The sequence below is a fragment of the Pristiophorus japonicus genome, chromosome 5, assembly GCF_044704955.1.
Source record: "Pristiophorus japonicus isolate sPriJap1 chromosome 5, sPriJap1.hap1, whole genome shotgun sequence".
NCBI classification, from domain to species: Eukaryota; Metazoa; Chordata; class Chondrichthyes; family Pristiophoridae; genus Pristiophorus; species Pristiophorus japonicus.
In genome coordinates this window covers 276,510,797-276,533,269 of record NC_091981.1, presented here as the reverse complement: position 1 = coordinate 276,533,269, position 22,473 = coordinate 276,510,797, and the positions used below count along the sequence as shown (strand labels likewise).

At 41.9% G+C, this 22,473-nt stretch overlaps 1 protein-coding gene across 1 annotated transcript in view; it reads right to left on the bottom strand.

Moving 5' to 3' along the window:
• kmt2ca (lysine (K)-specific methyltransferase 2Ca) overlaps nucleotides 1–22,473 on the bottom strand; it is a 420,190-nt gene that overhangs the window by 112,689 nt on the left and 285,028 nt on the right. The window contains exons 34-37 of the mRNA XM_070881651.1: nucleotides 22,067–22,281; nucleotides 15,799–15,872; nucleotides 8,945–9,127; nucleotides 8,349–8,396 (exon numbers count right to left, since the gene is read on the bottom strand). Coding sequence (XP_070737752.1) covers nucleotides 8,349–8,396; nucleotides 8,945–9,127; nucleotides 15,799–15,872; nucleotides 22,067–22,281 — 520 coding nt within the window. The remainder of the gene's footprint in view (nucleotides 1–8,348; nucleotides 8,397–8,944; nucleotides 9,128–15,798; nucleotides 15,873–22,066; nucleotides 22,282–22,473) is intronic.

Below are 22,473 nucleotides of genomic sequence, written 5' to 3'. Positions count from 1 at the left end.
CCCAAGGAACTTCACAGGAGTATTACGAGATTAAAAAACAAAATTGTCACCGAGCCGCATAAATAGAAATTAGCGCAGAGGTATGTTTTAAGGAGTGTCTTGAAGGAGGAAACAGGTAGAGAAGTGGAGAGGTTTAGGAAGGGAGATCCAGAGCTTAGGCCGAGGCAACAGAAGGCACGGCCACCAGTGGTTGAGCAATTATAATCAGTGATGCTCAAGAGGGCAGAATTAGAGCAGACATCTCGGTGGGTTGTGGGGCTGGAGGAGATCACAGAGATAGGGAGGGGCGAGGCCATGGAGGAATTTGAAAATAAGGAAGAGAATTTTGAAATGGAGGTGCTGCTTAACCAGAAGCTAACATAGGTCAGCGAGCATAGGGGCAATGGGTGAGCGGGACTTGGTGCAAGTTAAGACACGGGCAGCTGAGTTTTGGATCACATCTAGTTTACGGAAGGTAGAATGTGGAAGGACAGCCAGGAGTGCATTGAAATAGTCAAGTCAAGAGGTAACAAAGGAATGGATGATGGCTTCAGCAGCGCATGAGCTGAAGCAAGGGCGGAGACGGGCGATATTACGGAGCTGGAAATAGGCGGTCTTCGTTATGCTGTGGATATGTGGTCGAAAGCTCATTTCAGTCAAATATGACACCAAGGTTGCGAACAGTCTAGTTCGGCCTCAGACAGGAGTTGGGGAGAGGGATGGAGTCAGTGGTTAGGGAACGGAGTTTGTGGCGGGGATCGAAAAAAATGGCTTTGGTCTTCCTAATATTCAATTGGAGAAAATTTCTGCTCATCCAGAACTCGGACAAGCAGTCTGACAATTTAGAGACCGTGGATAGGTTGAGAGAAGTGGTGGTGAGGTAGAGCTGGGTGTCATCAGCGTACACGTGGAAACTGACGCTGTGTTTTCGGATGATGTTGCCAAGGGGCAACATATAGATGAGAAATAGGAGGGGGCCAAGAACAGATCCTTGGGTGTACCAGAGGTAACGGTGCGGGAAGAGAACCCGATGATTCTCTGGCTATGATTAGATAGATAAGAATTGAACCACGCAAGTGCCGTCCCACCCAGCTGGAAGACGGTGGCGAGGCATTGGAAAAGGATAGAGTGATCAACCGTGTCAAAGGCTACAGGCAAGTCAAGAAGGACGAGGAGGGATAGTTTGCCTTTGTCACAGTCACAAAGGATGTCTTGTGTGACTTTGATGAGAGCCGTTTCGGTACTGTGGCATTAAAGCGAGATCTGGAGGTTCACATACACAAAAGTTTGAAGGTGACAGGAAAAGTTGATAAAGTTGTTAAAAAGCATTCGGGATCTTCGGCTTTATAAACTTATGCTAAACCTTCATAATCACTGGTTGGACCTCAGCTGGATCACTGTGCCCAATTTTTGGCACCACACTCTAGGAACGATATTAAGGCCTACGAATGGGTACAGAGGTGATTTGCCAGAATGGTACCCAGTTTTGAGGGACTTGAGTATTGTAGAGAGACAAGAGGAGCTTGGATTGTTCTACTTAGAGTGGCTAAGGTTAAATGGAGATTTAATAGAGGTGTTGGAAATTATGAAGGGGTTTGAGTAGAGTAGATTTTTTTTATTTTGGGGTTTTAGTCATTTTCTGTGTGTCATTTTCGGGTTAGCAGACTGTAACTAGTGCTGTACCGCAAGGATCGGTGCTTGGGCCTCAGCTATTCACAATCTCTATCAATGATTTGGATGAAGGGGCCAAATGTAATACAGGTTGAACATCCCTTATCTGGAACCCTCGGGACTTGGCCTTTTCCAAATGAGGGATATTTCCGGATAAGGGGAGGTCACGTGTTTTCAGTGCAGCGCGCGCCGATTGGTTGGAACGACTGTCAGTCAGACAGTGTGGTATTGGCGGGCCAGCAGGCCCCGAGGTGTCGGCAGGCCGAACGGGCCCGGAGGTGTCGGTGGGCCCCGAGGTGTTCTAGATTGAGGGTGCTTCTGCTACTGCTGATTACTTTCTTTCTTGTAAGTGTGTGGATTTTCTGTTCAGGTGAATGATTTAATTAAATAATAAAAGGAAAGGTATCACCATTGTGCCTAAAAAGAGAATGGGAAACCTGGGGGTGGAGGTCGGAGTTCTGTGCATGCGCCACCCGGCGGCCGGGAATGGTGCCGGACGAGGGGTGATGCCGGATAAGAGAACTTCAACCTATATATCCAAGTTTGCTGCTGATACAAAGCTAGGTGGGAATGCAAGTTGTGAAGAGCATACAAAGAGACTTCAAGGGGCCAAGTGAGTGGGCAAGACAATGGAATGTAATGTGGAGAAATGTGAAGATAGGAAAAAGAGTATTTTTTAAACGGAGAGAGATTGGGAAATGTTGATGTTCAGAGGGACCTGGGTGTCCTTGTACACAAATCACAAAGTTAACATGCAGGTACAGCAAGCAATTAAGAAAGCAAATGGTATGTTGGCCTTTATTACAAGAGGATTTGAGTATAAGAGTAAAGATGTCTTACTGCAATTATTTGGGCCCTGGTGAGACCACATCTGGAACAGTGTGTACAGTTTTAGTCTTCTTACCGAAGGAAGGATATACTTGCCATAGAGGGAATTCAACGAAGGTTCACCAGACTGATTTTTGGGATGGGAAAGGGGGGTGGGCGGGACTGTCCTATGAGGAGATTGAATAGACTAGGCCTATATTCTCTAGAGTTTAGAAGAAGTAGTGATCTCATCGAAACATACAAAATTCTTACAGGGCTTGACAGGGTAAATGCAGGGAGGATGTTTCCCCTGACTGGGGAGTCTAGAACCAAGGGTTAGTCTCAGAATAAGGGGTCGGCCATTTAGGACTGAGATGAATAGACATTTCTTCAGTCAGAGGGTGGTAAATCTTTGGAATTCTCTACCCCAGAGGGTTGTGGAGGCTGAGTGGTTGAGTATATTCAAAGCAGAGATCGATAGATTTTTGAATATAAAGGGATATGGGGATAGTGCAGGAAAGTGGAGTTGAGGTAGAAGATCAGCTATAATATTGAATGGCGGAGCAGGCTCGAGGGGTTGAATGGCCTACTCCTGCTCCTAATTCTTTTGTTCTTAGTACATGGGGATAAAATGTTTCCAGTGGTAGGATGACGGTAAGCAGATGACACAGATTTAAAATAATTGCAAAAGAACCAAGAGAAGGGATGAAGAGATTTTTTTTTAAACACAATGTTATGATTTGAATGCACCGCCCGAAAGGGTGGCGGAAGCAGATTCAATAATAACTTTCAAAAGGGAATTGGATAAATACTTGCTAAAAGTGTGCTAATCGGATAGCTCTTTCAAAGAGCCGACAAAAGCATGATGAGTCGAATGGCCTCCTTCTGTGCTGTGAGATTCTATGGTTCTACTTTTTATTGTGTGCCCATCATCATTATGTTTCCAAGGCCATTTTCATGCTTGTTGATGTTCTAATATGTTTCATCGATTGTGCATCAACAAATAGAAATGGGGATATTATGGAGGACTGACATGTTTCAGCAACAGGGCTGTGGACCAATGAAGTGAGGGATGATACACAAGGTCAATGGCAAACTGGCAGGAGGATTATACATCCAAAAAATAAATCCAGTGCCTTCAGCAAAAATTTACCAGGAGCTGGTTAATAGATTTGATCCTGTAACACAATTCAATCTCTCTGCAGCCGTTGACATTTTGCAATGCCGCTCCTCTGCTGTTTAGCTCAGTGTGACTGCCCTTAGTTGCTTTCATTCTTACCTATCCAAGGGTATCCACAGCATCCCTAGGAATGGCTTCCCTTCCTGCCTCCCGAGTCACAAATTCCCCTTAGCCCCCTCCTCTTCCTAATCTGCATGACATCATCCGCAGACACGGAGTCAGCTTATACATGTATGCTGATGACACTTAGCTTTACCTTTTCACCATCTCTCTCGACCCTTCCATTACCTCTGCTATCCAGATGCTTGTTCAACATCCAATCTTGGATTAACTGGAATTTTCTCCAGCTAAACATCAAGACGACTAAAGCCATTGTCTGCCTGCGCTCCCAACAAATTGCCTAACTTTGCCACCGACTTCTTTCCTAACCCCAGCCAGTGTCTAAAGCAACCTCAGTGTATCATTCAACCCAGAGCTGCATCACAAAGATTGCCTGCATTCACCTCCATAACATCACCTGCCTCCGCTACTACCACAGTTCATCTGTCGTTAAAACCCATACCCATGCATGTATCACATTCGACTACAATAAGAACATAAGAAATAGGAGCAGGAGAAGGCCATACGGCCCCTCGAGCCTGCTCCGCCATTTAATACGATCATGGCTGATCCGATCGTGGACACAGGTCCACTTCCCTGCCCGCTCTCCATAACCCCTTATTGTTTCAGAAACTGTACGCTGATTTCCTGGCTGGCCTCCCACCCTCCAGCCTTTGTAAACTTCAGCTCATCCAAATCTCTGTTGATCATATCCTACCTGGAACTTTAATCCTGGTCAACCATCACCATTATCCTTACTGACCTACATTAGTTCTCTGACCTCCAATAGCTCCAATTTAAAATTCGCATCCTTGTATTTAAGTTCCTCCATTGCCTCCCCTGTTCCATATTTCTGTAGCGTCCTCCAGCACTGCAATACTTGCCCCTCCACAGAACTCTTCTGTCCCCACACTAGTGTCCCATTAACCACGAAATACAAAAAATATAAAAACAGATACCTCTGTAGTAAGAGTTTCTGCAGGTACATAAAAAGGAAAAGAGTGGCTAAAGTAAATGTTGGTACCCTAGAGGATGAGACTGGGGAATTAATAATGGAGAATAGGGAAATGGCAGACACGCTGAACAAATATTTTGTATCAGTCTTCACAGTGGAAGACACTAAAAACATTCCAATAGTGGATAATCAAGGGGCTGTAGAGAAGGAGGAACTTAATACAATCACTATCACTAATGAAGTAGTACTCTGTAAAATATTGGAACTAAAGGCGGACAAGTCCTCTGGACCTGATGGCTTGCATCCTAGGGTCTTAAAAGAAGTGGCTGCAGAGATAGTGGATGCATTGGTTGTTATCTACCAAAATTCCCTGGATTCTGGGGTGGTCCCAGCAGATTGGAAAACCACAAATGTAACGCCCTTACTTAAAAAGGAGGCAGACAAAAAGCAGGAAACTATAGACCAGTTAGCCTAACATCGGTCATTGGGAAAATGCTGGAGTCCATTATTAAGGAAGGAGTAGCGGGATATTTGGAAATGCATATTTCAATCAAGCAGAGTCAGCATGGTTTTATGAAAGGGAAATCATGTTTGACAAATTTGCTGGAGTTCTTTGAGGATGTAGCGAGCAGGGTAGATAGGGGGAACCAGTGGATGTGATATATTTGGATTTCCAGAAGGCATTCGATAAGGTGCCACATAAAAGGTGACTGCACAAGATAAAAGTTCATAGGGTTGGAGGTAATATATTAGTATGGATAGAGGATTGGCTAACTAACAGAAGAGAGAGAGTCGGGATAAATGGGTAATTTTACGGTTGGCAAACAGTAACTAGTAGGGTACCGCAGGGATCGGTGCTGGGTCCTCAACTATTTACAAACTATATTAATGACTTGGATGAAGGGACCGTGTAATGTTGCCAAGTTTGCTGATGATACAAAGGTGGGCGAGAAAGCAAATTGCGAGGACACAAAAAAATTGGCAAAGGGACGACAGGCTAAGTGAGTGGGCAAAAATTTGGCAGATGGAGTTTAATGTGGAAAAATGTGGGGTTATCCACTTTGGCAGAAATAATAGAAAAGCAAATTATAATTTAAATGGAGAAAAATTGCAAAGTGCTGCAGTACAGAGGGACCTGGGGGTCCTTGTGCATGAAACACAAAAAGTTAGCATGCAGGTACAGCAAGTAATCAGGAAGGCAAATGGAATGTTGGCCTTTATTGCAAGGGGGATGTAGTATAAAAACAGAGAAGTCCTACTACAACTGTACAGGGTATTGGTGAGGCCACACCGCGAGTACTGCATACAGTTTTGGTCTCCGTATTTAAAGGAGGATATATTTGCCTTGGAGGTTGTTCAGAGAAGGTTCATTGGTTGATTCCTGAGATGAGGGGTTTGACTTATGAAGATAGGTTGAGTAGGTTGGGTCTATACACATTGGAGTTCAGAAGAATGAGAGGTGATCTTATCAAAACATACAAGATAATGAGGGGGCTCAACAAGGTGGATGCAGAGAGGATATTTCCACTCGTAAGGGAAACTAAAACTAGGGGGCATAGTCTCAGAATAAGGGGCCGCCCATTTAAAACTGAGATGAGGAGGAATTTCTTCTCTTAGAGGGTTGTAAATCTATGGAATTCTCTGCCCCAGAGAGCTGTGGAGGCTGAATATATTTAACGCGGAGCTAGACAGATTTTTGAGCGATAAGGGAGTAAAGGGTTATGGAGAGCGGGCAGGGAAATGGAGTTGAGGCCAAGATCAGATCAGCCATGATCTTATTGAATCAGATAGGCTCGCGGGGCCAAATGGCTACTGCTGCTCCTATTTCTTATGTTCTTATGTTGCCTCTTGGCGACATCATCCAGAAACACAGCATCAGTTTCCACATGTACATTGATGACACCTTGCTATATAAATGCATACTGTTTTTATTGTTACATACTCAAATGCCGATTATTCAGATCAGTGCTTTCATTAAATATAATGATTCCTGCAACTTGATTCATCAGCAGGCTGACAAAGACACCTGGGATTCCATAAATCCATCAATTCAGTTGTATTCCATTTCTCCCCCATTACTCCCCACAGCCCAGACTCAGTTGCATGCAATGTTGTAGAAAATATAATAGTTTGCATTTTATACTTATATATGAATAGTTTTTGTACAATTTATCTTCATTTAAAAAAAATAATTTGAAATATCTCGAGTTGCTCAACAAGTTATTATGTCAACAGAGAATAGTCCTTTATTGAAACTTAACATTCCTGGTTACAAAATATTCAGGAGGGTTAGAATAGGAAGAAAAGGAGGAATGGCAGTTAATCAAAGAGTCCATTACAGCACTAGAACGCAAGGATAATATAGGAAACGATGGGGAAAAAATCTGAATATATTTGGTTAGAGATCAGGAATAGTAGGAAACTGTTCACTTGTTGTGAATTTATTATTGGCGACTGCAAGTGGAAAAGAGATAGAGGAAGAAATATGTAGACAAAAATATAGAAACATTAGGGCTATAAATAGTGGATCACTTTAATTATCCAAGATAGAGAGGGGTAAAAGTAATGTATGTGGCAAAAAAGGGGAGAGCGGCTTCTGTGTGTCCAGGACTCCTTTCATCTTTATTCCAATAAGGAAAGTGGCAATGCTGGATCTGGTGCCAGGAAAATGAAGTGGAGCAATTCGGTAATGGCAGGATATAGGGAACATTTAGTAAACAACGGCCATAACACAATTAGGTTTAAAATTTAAAAAAAATGGAAGGTAAAGGTACTCGAGTTGGAAAAAAAGCAAATTTCAACGAGATAAAAGGCGAAAAGATAACATTGATTTTCAAAAGGCATTGGATAAGATACTGCACACGAGGCTTGTTGATGCAATTAAGGTGCATGTTATTAAAGGGAATGTGGCAGCATCAACAGTAAATTAGCTAAAGGTCAGAATACAGTATTAGTTGATGGATTTTTATTATTTTCTTTTGGGATATGGCAAGGCTACATTTATTATCCATTTTTAGTTTCCCCAAGGGCATTCAGAGTCAATCACACAGACTGGGTGGGGGTTGCAAGTTCCTTTCCCTGAAGGACATTAATGAACCAGTTTGGTTTTTGCAACACACCAATAGTTTTAGCAGTCCTGGTGCTAGCCCACAAATGATCAGATATGTTGCATTCAATTTCATAACTTGCCATGATGGGATTTGGACTCTGTTGCTAGTCCATTATCATAACCACTAGGCTACTGTGCCCATTTTCATAATCATGGGATATCAACACTGGTGATCCCAATGTGTCAGTTTTAGTACTACAACACACATACGTGTAGGGCCACAATATCAAAATTTTCAGGTAACACCGAAATAGCGAGTGTAGTTAACTACTGAGAGGACGACAAGGAACTTCAGGAGGGCAGAGATAGGAGATTGGGCAGATGAATTTTGATGTAGATAAATGTAACAACATATTTTACGTATACACTAAAAAGTAAATCTTTGAACAGAGTAGAAGAGCAGAGAGACATAAGGGACTAAGTTCTCCTTCGCAAACCCCTTTTCTCCCATATAATCTAACTTATTTAGAGCTTATAGTCAAACATAGCATTTCTGATTCTTGGAGGCAGAATAAGTATTTTCTTTTAAAAAGTTGCTCATTTCATACCTCCTTCCTGACTGACATATTTCTTGTCATGCTGTCTTCCTTCTTCCCCTGTAAAAACATTGGATTTGCGTCTTTTTCTTTATCCAGGATCAAGAGGGAATGTCTAACAAGGTCAGAGAAGGTAGGGTTTTCTTTCTAAAAAAACGGAATGTGTCTTTGGAAAATGTGGATCTATTTTTAAGGTAGATTAAAAATTAAATGGGTTGTTAGTTTTCATCAATGAGGAACAGTCTGTGCCATGGAATTCTTTGGCTGGTATCAATGTTGCTCCATGGCTAGCCACCAGATGTAGTAAATTAATTTGGGCAAAATGGACAGCATCCCCTAAAACTGTCCTGTAACTTGGGTGTTTCATCTCATAGTCCAGATGAAACTCCAGTGGTGGCAAGATCAAATTCAGGAATTTGGACCGTTAACTACTGCCATTCCAGACAGCCTAAATTTGGTTAATATGGGTTTTTAAATAAAAATAATATTGTCCATGTGGATTGAAATTCTGTGCATATTTTAGCCACAGATTATTATAGTTAGCTAACAAAATTCTACAAATATAAGACTCTCAAATTATCAATAGTAACACGTATGAAACCAATTACCTGTCTAAGCTTCCATTCCTGTTCATGTTCCGATTCCTTCTGCTTCATTTGATCCTTAAATGGCAAGTCAATATCAGGGCGAGAGACAGAATCAATGCATTCTTGCTGTTGTCTTCTCAAAGTCTCGCTGGTCATTTGAACCTTGTTTATACGCAATGCTGCACGATTGTCTCTTGCTTTTTGCTGAAAAATGTATTGCAATTAACTGTCAATTTGCAAGTGAAAATTATTTTACTGTTTGAACATTACAAACAATGTATTTCAGTTATCAACTTTAGGATATCACCCAAGGCCCAAAAACTCAATATCCTATTTTCTTCAAATAATTACCCACAAACAAAACCATAAGAAAATAAGTCATTTAAATATGATTTCTGGGAATGCAATTTTGTTAGAGGTCACGGCGAAAAACAGGAATTTTCTGCGACAAGAATTTCATATCCCAGGAGACCATAACCCATTTTTTTCTGACTATGCTATTTTCCTCAACTAGGCAAAATGATTCCCTTACAATTGGAGGGATTTAAACAAAATATATAAGCAGAGCACTGTCAGTATATGGAATTTTGTACCAGAATCCACATGTTTAAATGGAATTTTTTGAAAAATAAAAAAAACTGCATTGGGAAAGGGGAGGTAAATGGGACTGCATCTCTCGCTCCTTTGGAGAGCGGGCACAGATGCAACGGTGAGAATGGGCACCTTCCTTTCTGTTAAGATTTAATTTAGGTTCCAATGCCAAATTTGCAGCTACTACGAACTATTATTAGTCCAAGTATCAGTGGCTAGCTACTGAGCGCGTGTGCTAAACACTATGTGGGTCAGCACTTTGTGGTCCACATTTTGATTGCTGGTCCCTTCCAAATAACATAGCAATATTTTGAAGTGGGGAGACCAACACTCAGTTTTGTGTGTATTGCCGTTTGTTGTGCACACATATGCCCGTATCTGCACACAGAAGCATGATCTAAACTTGAGAATGGGGGCGGGGTGGGAGTGGAGAGAGGAAACTAATTCGATCAAATATGCATACATTTACAATTTTGAAGAAAATAGGGCCCAATAAACCAAAAACATTTCTTTAGGAAACACAATTTATGAAAAATGATGCTGTGCTTAGTCCTGACTTTCTGTGGAACATTATCTAAGATTAGCTTTATGAAGCAGAGTTAATGGTATCTGATAAATGCATTACCCAGTGGATTTCTCTACAACAGAACACCAGTTTGCATGAATGAGAAAAGCACTGACATTTCAGTATTTAAAAAAAATTATATTACATTTCTCTCGAGCATACTTCAGATTAGAGGATTGGTTAGACATAATGAGGCCTGCGCAACCCAACCATGGCTCGTCACGAACATCTCACTAAAGCAAAGTATTCTCAATTTAAATTGGTTGGCCCAATGTTCAGAAACTTAAATGGTATGCATCTCTATCTGTGAAACTTCTTTGGATGCTTTGTTTTTTTTTTAAACATTATATGTACAGTATAAATGCAAGTTGTACCAGTTGCACACAATAGCCCGGATTTTCTGGGGCCGATGACTGCGTACGCTTAAGAGTCCAAGTTCTGGGTTTCCACATGCGATGCACGTGTGCGAAAACCCAGAACGTGCGATCTGTTAAGTTTCAGCTTGACAGATCATCCGAAACTCTGGGAAATGGACATTCACTGGAGCACAGTTGGGCTATTGGCCGAACTACTGCCCAGCGAATGCCCACGAAACTCTTACGCCTGGTAAAAGCAGACGTAAGGCCTTCTTTTACCAGTGTAAGGATTTAAATAAATATTAAGATATATTTGTTTTTTTAAATTGATTTAAACATTCAAAGACCTTTAAAATTATTTTAGATTATTGTTGTACCCTTTAAAAATGTTTACATTTATTTTTCAAAAAATCAAATTTTTATTTTAAAGGTTTAATTAAATTGTATTTTAATTCATTTTTAACATGATTCATTTTTATTTAAGTGGGTGAAAGTGTTTTTTTTTAGGGGATTCCTATTATGCTTATGGCGATTCCGTAAATGGAATCTCTGTGGCATAACAGGAATCCCCCTTTGTGATTGGTTGTGACTGGCCCACATGATCTCAGGGATGTTTGTGAACCACATGCGCCCCTGGGACACGTGGTCCTTTATGCAGGTGTATGCCTGCAGGTGCAGGAGCGCACGAGTCCAAAGGTATGGAGGCACCAGGTAGGTGCATACTTTTCTTGCGGTTCATGGGAAGCCTCCGACTGCAATTTCCAATCCAATATTTCAAATCTAGCCTTCAACCATCACCACCCTGATGTCTGAAATTCATGCCAAAACCTATCTGCCCTGTTCAAACTCGGTCCACCTATAAAAGCGACCTCAAAACCTCCTATTTCCAGTAAGTGTCGCTTTTTCTCTCGGTCTTATATCGCAAGCACCTGAAAATCTAGATTATATAAAGTACTAAAATGCTTTGGCATAATGCAGTAAAAATCTTTAAAAGGACTCTGCTCATTCAACTTTAAGGTTACTGGTCTCATTCGGAGACTTGAAAGTAGATGACCCAATCAATTGTAATACACTGGTGGAAACTCTTCCTATGAATCGAATAACGCAGATAAACAAATCAATGCATTTTCACAGTGAGAGCGGGACCAGCGGCGGGGATAAAAGGAGCGTTGACCCGAGGCCCGAGATCACAGCGAGAGCAGGAGATCGAAGCCGAAGATAAAACAAAGTAGTAAAAAGAAATCAAAGTGTGACTCACAGCCAAGCGGGTAATTAATTGGCTGGTGGATTGGTGAGTATTTTATCTTTTTCTTTTCAGTAGGAAACCTTTGGCATTGTTGCCAAATTAAGTTAATTTAAGGGTTAAGTCATGGCAGGAGAGCCCAGATCCGTGTCATGCTTCTCCTGTGCTTTGTGGGAAATCGAGGACACTACTACGTGTGCAGGAAGTGTATCCAGCTGCAACTCCTGTCAGACCGCATTGCGACACAGGAGCTGCACATGGATTCACTCTGGAGCATCCGCGATGCTGAGGATGTCGTGAATAGCACGTTTAGTGACTTCACACCACAGGTAAAGGTTACAAAGGCGGATAGGGAATGGTTGACCATCAGGCAGAGCAGGAGTAGGAAGGTAGTGCAGGAGTCCCCTGCGGTCATCTCCCTCCAAAACAGATATACCACTTTGGATAATGTTGGGGGAGATGGCTCATCAGGGGAAGGCAGCAGCAGCCAAGTTCATGGCACCATGGGTGGCTCTGCTGCACAGAGGGCAGGAAAAAAAAAAAGAGTGGCAGAGCTATAGTGGTAGGGGATTTTATTGTAAGGAGAATAGGCATTTCTGCGGCCACAATCGAGACTCGAGGATGGTGTACTGCCTCCCTGGTGCAAAGGTCAAGGATGTCTTGGAGTGGCTGCAGGGCATTCTGGAGGGGGAGGGTGAACAGCCAGTTGTCGTGGTGCGTATAGGTACCAACGATATAGGTAAAAAAATGGGATGAGGTCCTACAAGCTGAATTTAGGGAGCTAGGAGTTAAATTAAGTAGGACCTCAAAGGTAGTAATTTCAGGATTGCTACCAGTGCCATGTGCTAGTCAGAGTAGAAATAGGATAGTTAAGATGAATATGTGGCTTGAGGAATGGTGCAAGAGGGAGGGATTCAAATCCCTGGGACATTGGAACCAGTTCTGGGGGCGGTGGGACCAGTACAAACCGGATGGTCTGCACCTGGGCAGGACTGGAACCGATGTCCTAGGGGACGTGTTTGCTAGTGCTGTTGGGGAGGGGGATGGGAATCTATGCAGGGAGACAGAAGGAAGTAAGAAGGGGCAGAAGCAAAAGGTAGAAAGGAGATAAGGAAAAGTGGAGGGCAGAGAAATCAAAAGACAAAAATCAAAAAGGGCCACATTACAACATAATTCTAAAAGGACAAAGAGTGTTTAAAAAAAAAAACAAGCCTGAATGATTTGTGTCTCAATGTGAGGAGTATTCGTAATAAGGTGGATGAATTAACTACACAGATAGCTGTTAACAGATATGAAGTAATTGGGATTACAGAGACATGGCTCCAGGGTGACCAAGGCTGGGAACTCAACATCCAGGGGTATTCAATATTCAGGAAGGATAGACAGAAAGAAAAAGGAGGTGGGGTAGCGTTGCTGGTTAAAGAGGAGATTAATGCAATAGTAAGGAAGGACATTAGCTTGGATGATGTGGAATCTGTATGGGTAGAGCTGCGGAATACCAAAGGGCAGAAAATGCTAGTGGGAGTTATGTACAGACCACCAAACAGTGGTAGTGAGGTTGGGGATGGCATCAAACAGGAAATTAGGGATGCGTGCAATAAAGGTACAGCAGTTATCATGGGTGACTTTAATCTACATATAGATTGGGCTAACGAAACTGGTAGCAATACAGTGGAGGAGGATTTCCTGGAATGTATAAGGGATGGTTTTCTAGACCAATATGTCGAGGAACCAACCAGAGAGCTGGCCATCCTCGACTGGGTGCTGTGCAATGAGAGGGGATTAATTACCAATCTTGCGAGGCCCCTTGGGGAAGAGTGACCATAATATGGTAGAATTCTTCATTAAGATGGAGAGTGACGCAGTTAATTCAGAGACTAGGGTCCTAAACTTAAAGGTAACTTCGATGGTATGAGACGTGAATTGGCTAGGATAGACTGGCGAATGATACTTAAAGGGTGGACGGTGGATAGGCAATGGCAGACATTTAAAGATCACATGGATGAACTTCAACAATTGTACATCCCTGTCTAGCGTAAGAATAAAACGGGGAAGGTGACGAACAAGGGAAATTAGGGATCGTGTTAAAACCAAGAAAGAGACATATAAATTGGCTAGAAAAAGCAACAAACCTGAGGACTGGGAGAAATTTAGAATTCTGCAGAGGGGGACAAAGGGTTTAATTAAGAGGGGGGGAAATAGAGTATGAGAATAAGCTTGCAGGGAACATAAAAACTAACTGCAAAAGCTTCTATAATGTGTGAAGGGAAAAAGATTAGTGAAGACAAATGTAGGTCCCTTGCAGTCAGAATCAGGTGAATTTCTAATGGGGAACAAAGAAATGGCGGACCAATTGAACAAATACTTTGGTTCTGTCTTCACTAAGGAAGACACAAATAACCTTCCGGAAATACTAGGAGACCGAGGGTCTAGCGAGAGAAGGAGGAACTGAAGGAAATCCTTATTCGTCAGGAAATTGTGTTAAGGAAATTGATGGGATTGAAGGCCGATAAATCTCCAGGGCCTGATAGTCTGCATCCCAGAGTACTTAAGTGGCCCTAGAAATAGTGGATGCATTGGTAGTCATTTTCCAACATTCTATAGACTCTGGATCAGTTCCTTTGGATTGGAGGGTAGCTAATGTAACACCACTTTTTTAAAAAGGAGGGAGAGAGAAAACGGAATTATAACCTGGTTAACCTGACATCAGTATTGGGGAAAATGTTGGAATCAATTATTAAAGATGTAACAGCAGCGCATTTGGAAAGCAGTGACAAGATCGGTCCAAGTCAGCATGGATTTATGAAAGGGAAATCATGCTTGACAAATCTTCTAGAATTTTTTGAGGATGTAACTAGTAGAGTGGACAAGGGAGAACCAGTGGACGTGGTGTATTGGGACTTTGAAAAGGCTTTTGACAAGGTCCAACCCAAGAGATTAGTGTGCAAAATTAAAGCACATAGTTATTGGGGGTAATGTATTGACATGGATAAAGAACTGGTTGGCAGACAGGAAGCAGAGTAGGAATAAACAGGTCCTTTTCAGAATGGCAGGCAGTGACTAGTGGGGTACCGCAAGGTTCAGTGCTGGAACCCCAGCTATTTACAATATACATTAATGATTTAGACAAAGGAATTGAATGTAATATCTCCAAGTTTGCAGATGACACTAAGCTGGGTGGCAGTGAGAGCTGTGAGGAGGATGCTAAGAGGCTGCAGGGTGACTTTAACAGTTTAGGTGAGTGGGCAAATGCATGGCAGATGCAGTGTAATGTAGATAAATGTGAGGTTATCCACTTTGGTGGCAAAAACAGGAAGGCAGATTATCTGAATGGTGACAGATTAGGATAAGGGGGAGATGCAACGAGACCCGGGTGTCATGTTACATCAGTCATTGTAAAAGTTGGCATGCAAGTACAGCAGGCGGTGAAGGCGGCAAATGGCATGTTCGCCTTCATAGCAAGTGGATTTGAGTATAGGAACAGGGAGGTCTTACTGCAGTTGTACAGGGCCTTGGTGAGGCCTCACCTGGAATATTGTGTACAGTTTTGGTCTCCTAATCTGAGGAAGGACATTCTTGCTATTGAGAGAGTGCAGCGAAGATTCACCAGACTGATTCCCGGGATGGCAGGACTGAGATATGAAGAAAGACTGGATCGACTCGGCTTATATTCACTGGAGTTTAGAAGAATGAGATGGGATCTCATATAAACATATAAAATTCTGACGGGATTGGACAGGTTAGATGCAGGAAGAATGTTCCTGATGTTGGGGAAGTCCAGAACCAGGGGTCACAATCCAAGGATAAGGGGTAAGCCATTTAGGATCAAGATGAGGAGAAACTTCTTCACTCAGAATTGTGAACCTGTGGAATTCTCTATCACAGAAAGTTGATGAGGCCAGTTCGTTAGATATATTCAAAAGGGAGTTAAATGAGTTATGGCTGAAGGGTTCAAGGGTTATGGAGAGAAAGCAGGAATGGGGTTGCAGGATCAGCCATGATAATATTGAATGGTGGTGCAGACTCGAATGGCCGACTCCTGCACCTATTTTCTATGTTTCATTCCTTACATAACCATAATATTCACAATATAAAATCATGCACAGAAAATTATGCTTACCACGTAAGGGGCTCTCTCTTGGGAACTTGCCTTCCTCCACAGTTTAGCAATTTGTTTCACTCTGGTAGCCCAGTCTGAATGACAAACAGATAGTGTCTGATTTTGGGACTTCAAAAACTTGGTAAGCAAAATGATTTCCTGCAATATGAGCTTGCATATAATACCTGATATAAAAGCCATAAAACCTATAGTAAGCTCCACTTGAGTGCACACCTTAATAAAGTCTCTGAAAACCCTGCAATGGCTTAAGCTGGCTGCAGAATCTCACATTTATATCCCATTTCCACTGGCAATCGGCGATCCTGCCAAAGTCGTACTTCAACTGAAGCTGAATTCTGCATTGTAAATTGCTCAGTGTAAATTAAACCCATCGTTGGAGTTGAGACTAATTTGGAGGCAGTACAATGTAAATATAATCAGTAGATGAGCTACTGCATCTGCCTCCCATATATTAATAAAATGGTAAAAAATGCAATTATGTGCAAATGACATGCAAGATTAGAAAGTATGCTCCTGGATCTGCCTCAATCAGAGGTAGCAGTGTAAACAAGGCTTCGCGTCCTCCGCCAACATGGATTTACACACTAAGATTGGACTAAGGTTACACACTAAGAGCACAGACCTGGTCTGAACAAGGAAAGCCCAAACAACTGCATTCAATTTATATAATATGATATGTGAATACAAAGAATGGAACAGACTTCCACAAATGTTTTAACTATATTAAATAGTTGTAGCATTAAAAACAATTTGGGCAGAGTTAAGTGTACAAATATGAATAAATTCCACACTTCATACGCTACAAAGCTTCTTTAAATACAGGTTAATGGGAAAATCACCTTCGCTGCAGATTTCAATTAGTTAATTGTTTTGCCCTCTCTTCTCCTGAATGCAGTGACTCATGGTTAGTACCGTTCCATAAAGTGCCCTTTGATACCGTGCCTAAGTGGCCATCATTCATGTGTAAGCCTAGACTGTTGGCAAGCTACTTGCACATCACAGTCAAGCACGGTCCTGTTTTGACCAGTGGTGTACACATTATTCCCATTAAGGAGAAACTCTCTGAAGAATCAGAGGGAAAGGCTCAATTGAGGCCCACAGACCAAGGGAGTCATTTACAGAGGAATCAGAAGCAGAGGGAGAAGCTCACCAAAGGATCGATGCAGGGGGAGAATTTACTGAAGAATCACAGAGGGAGAAGCTCACTGAACGACTAGTGACAATGGGAGAAGCTCACCAAAGGATCAGAGACAGAGGGAGAAACCCACTGAAAGAGACTCATTTAAAAAAAAAGGAAGACTTCTGTCAAATTACTGAAGCCTTGCTTTATAGAGTGCAAAGGATGTGCGCTTTTTGGGAGTGTTTGCTTTATAGAGTGCAAAGGATGTGCGCTTTTTGGCAGTGTTGAACCATTGAAGTTTGGCACCCGAGGAGCTGACAATTAGATATTGTGCTCGCTGACCTACGTTAGCTTCCAGTTAAGCAATGCCTCATTTCAAAATTCTCATCCTTATTTTCAAATCCCTCAATAGCCTCGCCCCTCCCTATCTCTGTAATTTCCTCCAGCCCAACAACCTCCCCACCTCAGAGATGTCTGCGCTCCTCTAATTCTGCCCTCTTGGGCATCCCTGATTATAATCGCTCAACCATTGGTGGCCGTGCCTTCTGTTACCTGGGCCAAAGCTCTGCAACTCCCTGCCTAAACCTCTCCACCTCTCTTTCCTCCTTCAAGATGCTCCTTAAAGCACACCTCTTTGACCAAGCTTTAGGTCATCTGCCCTAATTTCTACTTATGCGGCTTGGTGTCAAATTTTTATCGCGTAATACTCCTGTGAAGCACCTTGGGACGTTTCACTACGTTAAAGGTGCTATATAAATACAAGTTGTTGTTGTAAATTTTACAATTACTGTTTGGAGCGTACAAATTTTTGATGCACCTCGTGTAATCAACTCGAGTAGCACTGAGCTAAATATATTCAATTTGTTCTTAATGCTAGTTTCAGTGGCACTATTTACAGCTTCATTTTCAAGACAGGCCTTTATATATTTGCATTATAAACATTATGCCCTCTAGATTTTTGCACAGTCTATTGTAATTTAAATTTAATTTTTTATATGTTGCATATAACATGTTAAATGTTTAAAAGTGATTTTAATGGTACAATATATGTTGTGCAAACCGTGCTAGATGTGGGAGTCCCTGGGCGGCTGAAAATTCAGAGCACACACATTTTGCAGTAAGAATCACTTAAGATCAAAGTAAACAAACAACAGCAGATACTCAATCACACACAGGTGGCAGTGAAGGGGTCCCTGCCACACATTTTCCAGGCGATGAATCGGCAGATGGAGGATAAAGACTGGATGCAGGCAATCATCCATCAAGGTGGGAAGAAAGTGCAAAGGTCTGATGAAGGGTAAGCCTTGGCAAAGACATTTACAATACTTGTTTCAAGGTGGTGACTTGTAGGAGGACAGCTATTGGCAACACCATGTCACCATGATTACCCAAGGGAGAGGAAATAAGTGCAGGAATTCTGTGGTGGAGGTGGGAGATTATAGTGAAATTAGACAGTTGCTTCTGTTGCCTTAACCAGTGCTGAGAATGGTGAGTTGCTTCTTAGGTGACACCAAGGTAAGGGACCTACCAGAACTTGTTCAGAAGTTCTCAGGGAGGGAGGGGGGATTTTCCAGAAGGTCATCGCTGGTATTCGAATACATGACGTAGGGAATCAAAGAATTCAGTTGCTTCAAATTTTTTTTCTCCAGGAATGACGTGATTCATTGATTAATTTAAGAATCAATAAAAAATGTTCAGTGTAGATTCACGAGGGTGTTACGGGGAGCATAACGTTTTGTTAATAAGAGATAATGAGAGATACATCCCCAGGCCCAGATGAAATGTATCCCAGGCTGTTAAGAGAACCAAGAGGAAATAGCAGAGGCTTTGACCATCATTTTCCAATCTTCTCTGGCTACAGGTGCTGTGCCAGAGGACTGCTAATATTGTACATTTGTTTAAAACGGTAGAATGGGATAGACCGAGTAATTACAGGTCAGTCAACCTAACCTCAGTGGTGGGAAAATTATTGGAAAAGTTCCTGAGGGACAGGATAAATCTTCATTTGGAAAGACACGGATTAATCAAGGACAGTCAGTATGGATTTGTTAAGGGAAGATTGTGTCTAACTAACTTGATTGAATTTTGAGAGGAGGTAACCAGGAGGGTCGATGAGGGCAGTGTGTATGATGTAGTGTATATGGATTTTAGCAAAGTTTTTGATAAGGTCCCACATAAGGCAGACTGGTCACAAAAGTAAAAGCTCATGGAATCCAGAGCAAAGTGCAAGTTAGATCCAAAATTGGCTCAGAGGCAGGAAGCAAAGGGTAATGGTTGATGGGTGTTTTTGTGACTGGAAGGCTGCATCCAGTGTGGTTCTGCAGGGATCAGTCCCTTGCTTTTTGTGGTATATATCAATGACTTGGACTTGAATGTTGGTGGTATAATTAAGAAGTTTGCAGATGACACTAAAATAGACTATGTGGTTGATAATGAAGAAAGCTGCGGACTGTAGGAAGATATCAATGTACTGGTCAGGTGGGCAGAACAGTGGCAAATGGAATTCAATCCGTATAGTGTGGGGTAATGCATTTAAGAAGGTCTAAAAAGGCAAGGGAATACATATTAAATGGTAGGACACTGAAAAAGTGTTGAGGAACAAAGGGACCTTGGAGTGTAGGTCTACAGGATCCCTGAAGGTAGATAAGGTGGTTAAAAGGCATATGGAATTCTTACCTTTATTAGTCGAGGCATGGAATACAAGACCAAGGACATTATGCTTGAACTGTATAAAACACTGGTTGGCCACAGCTGGAGTACTGTGTGCAGTTCTGATCACCACATTACAGGAAAGATATGATTGCACTGGAAAGGGTGTCGAGGAGATTTACAAGAATGTTGCCTGGACTGGAGAATTTTGGCTAGGAGGAAAGATTGGAGATGCTGGGTCTGTTTTCTTTGGAACAGAGGAGGCTGAGGGGAGACCTGATTGAGGTGTATAAAATTATGAGGGGCCAGGATAGAGTGGACAGGAAGGACCTGTTACCTTTGGCAGAGGGGTCAGCAACCAAGGGGCATGGATTTAAAGTAACTGGGGGAGGTTTAGAAAAAATATAAGGGGAAATTTCTTCACCCAGAGGGCGGTGACGGTCTGGAACTCACTGCCTGAAAGGGTGGTAGAGGGAGACACCCTCACCACATTTAAAAAAATACTTGGATGTGCACTTAAAGTGCCATAACCTACAGGGCTACGGACCAAGAGCTGGAAAGTGGAATTAGGCTGGATAGCTCAGACACGATGGGCCGAAATGGCCTCCTTCTGTGCTGTAAATTTCTATCATTCTATGAAGAGACTTAGGAAGTTAGGAACTTTTTCCACAAGTTAAAAACCAAATCAAAGTCTTCAAGATTATGAAAAGATATAAAAGAGTAAATACTGATAGATTGTTTCAATTGGTTAGACAGACAGTAACAAGGTGATACAAAGTAATCACAAAAGAATTAAAGAGGTTAGAAAAAGTGTTAGAATCCTCTGCTGCTGTGAACTAACTCAGCACAGACCAAGGATTGAGCCGAGGATCTTCCCGGACTGAGTGCACAATATACCAGACAGCGAGTGATTTACCGAGTGATCCACTCAGTGAGTACTGTCTGCTAACTGTTCATCTCAATGGGTCAGTTTAATAACTCCCTATTGATTTGTTGCTAGAGTTGAATCAGTGTCAACGTTGCATCTTAACTAGAGAAATACCTGGACCTAGATTTTACTATCTGGTGAGTCAGCAGAAATGGGCACTGGTTAAACTTAAATCTGACAATGATTGGACTTGGGTGTACAGGGCACAATTTCAAAACGTGCAGATGATACAAAACTTGGAAGTACAGTGAACAGTGAGGTGGATAGGGATAGACTTGAAGAGGATATACAGGCTGGTGGAATGGGCGGACACGTGGCAGATGAAGTTTAACACAGAAAAGTGTGAAGTGACACATTTTGGTAGGAAAAACAAGGAGAGGCAATATAAACTAAAGGATACAATTCTAAAGGGGTACCTGAACAGAGACCTGGAGGTATATGCGCACAAGTCTTTGAAGGTGGCAGGACAGGTTGCGAAAGCAGCTCAAAAAAAGCATACGGGATCCTGGGCTTTATAAATAGAGGCATAGAGTACAAAAGAAAGGTGATGAACCTTTATAAAACACTGGAGTATTGTGTGCAATTCTGAGCACCGCGCTTTAGGAAGAATGAAGGCTTTAGAGAGGTTGCAGAAAAGATTTACAAGAATGGTCCCAAGGATGATGGACTTTAGTTACTTGGATAGACTGGAGAAACTGGGGTTGTTATTGCCTGAGCAGAGGAGACATGGCAGATGTGCACAAAATCATGAGGGGTCTAGACAGAGTAGATAGAGAGAAACTGTTCCCATTGGCGGAAGGGTCGAGAACCAGAGAACACAGATTTAAGGTGATTGGCAGAATATCCAAAGGCGACATGAGGAAAAACTTTTTTACGCAACAAGTGGTTAGGATTTGGAATGCACTGCCTGATAGGCAGACTCAATCACAGCTTTCAAAAGAGAAAGTACCTGAAAGAAAAAAAATTGCTGGGCTATGGAGTAATGGCGGCGGAGTGGGACTAGCTGAAGTGCTCTTGTAGAGAGCCGGCACAGGCTCAATGGGCCGAATGGCCTCCTTCTGTGCTGTAACGATTCTATATTGTAGAACTGTTGTGAAGGCGTCAGCACATATCATTGTATTGTGCTGTTAAACATGTACAATATTATTGAACTACATTGATGAATATCCCTTTCAGTATCTGCCTTAAATAAGTGAATTTTAATTCACAGAAAATCAGTTAGTTACTTAAGACATGCAGTACAATGCTCTCAATGCCACTTAAATTTACATGGCAATTGGAGCATATCAGGCAGCAACACTTAGTAACATTCTGAAACATGTTTTCTGTGTATCAAGTGAAAATTCTTGAACTTGGAAGCGAGACTAAGATATGATTGAGAGGCAGAGATGTGTATAGGCAAAATATGTGAAAACAAATCAAACCCTCAATATTTATATAATTTCATAAATAATTCCCCTGCAATTAGGAGATTTAAAAAAAAATAAAAGTTCTTGTATTGTACTTCTTACATTTTATTTAGAAAGCACAGACATTTCCAGAAATATGATCTAACTGTACGTCAGCGTTACCTGGAAAATCTTCTTTCAGGTTGGGGAAGTTCGTGTTTGTGTACAGAACAGGGGCAACTGTTGCCATTTCTCCCAGGGCTTCTTCTTTTTCCCATTTCAGAGTACTCCGCTGTGTGTAGTTTAGTGTGTCTCCTTCCACCTCTACAGCAGGAGCAGGACCCACCCATGGGCTGGGTGGGTCAGTAACAACTTGACTAAATGCATGGTTCTTGTCTCTGTTAAATTGATCCAGTTCAAACATATGTAGTTAAAAGTACTGCCAGAATCATCCAATTAGTTGCAAATACTAAATATATGTATTTAAATAATGGAAAAATATTCCAGAATACATAATATCCAATATATTTGCAATCGCTATGGATATAAAATCTTGCATTAAAAAGCTCTCTTCTTTCAGCACAACTTTC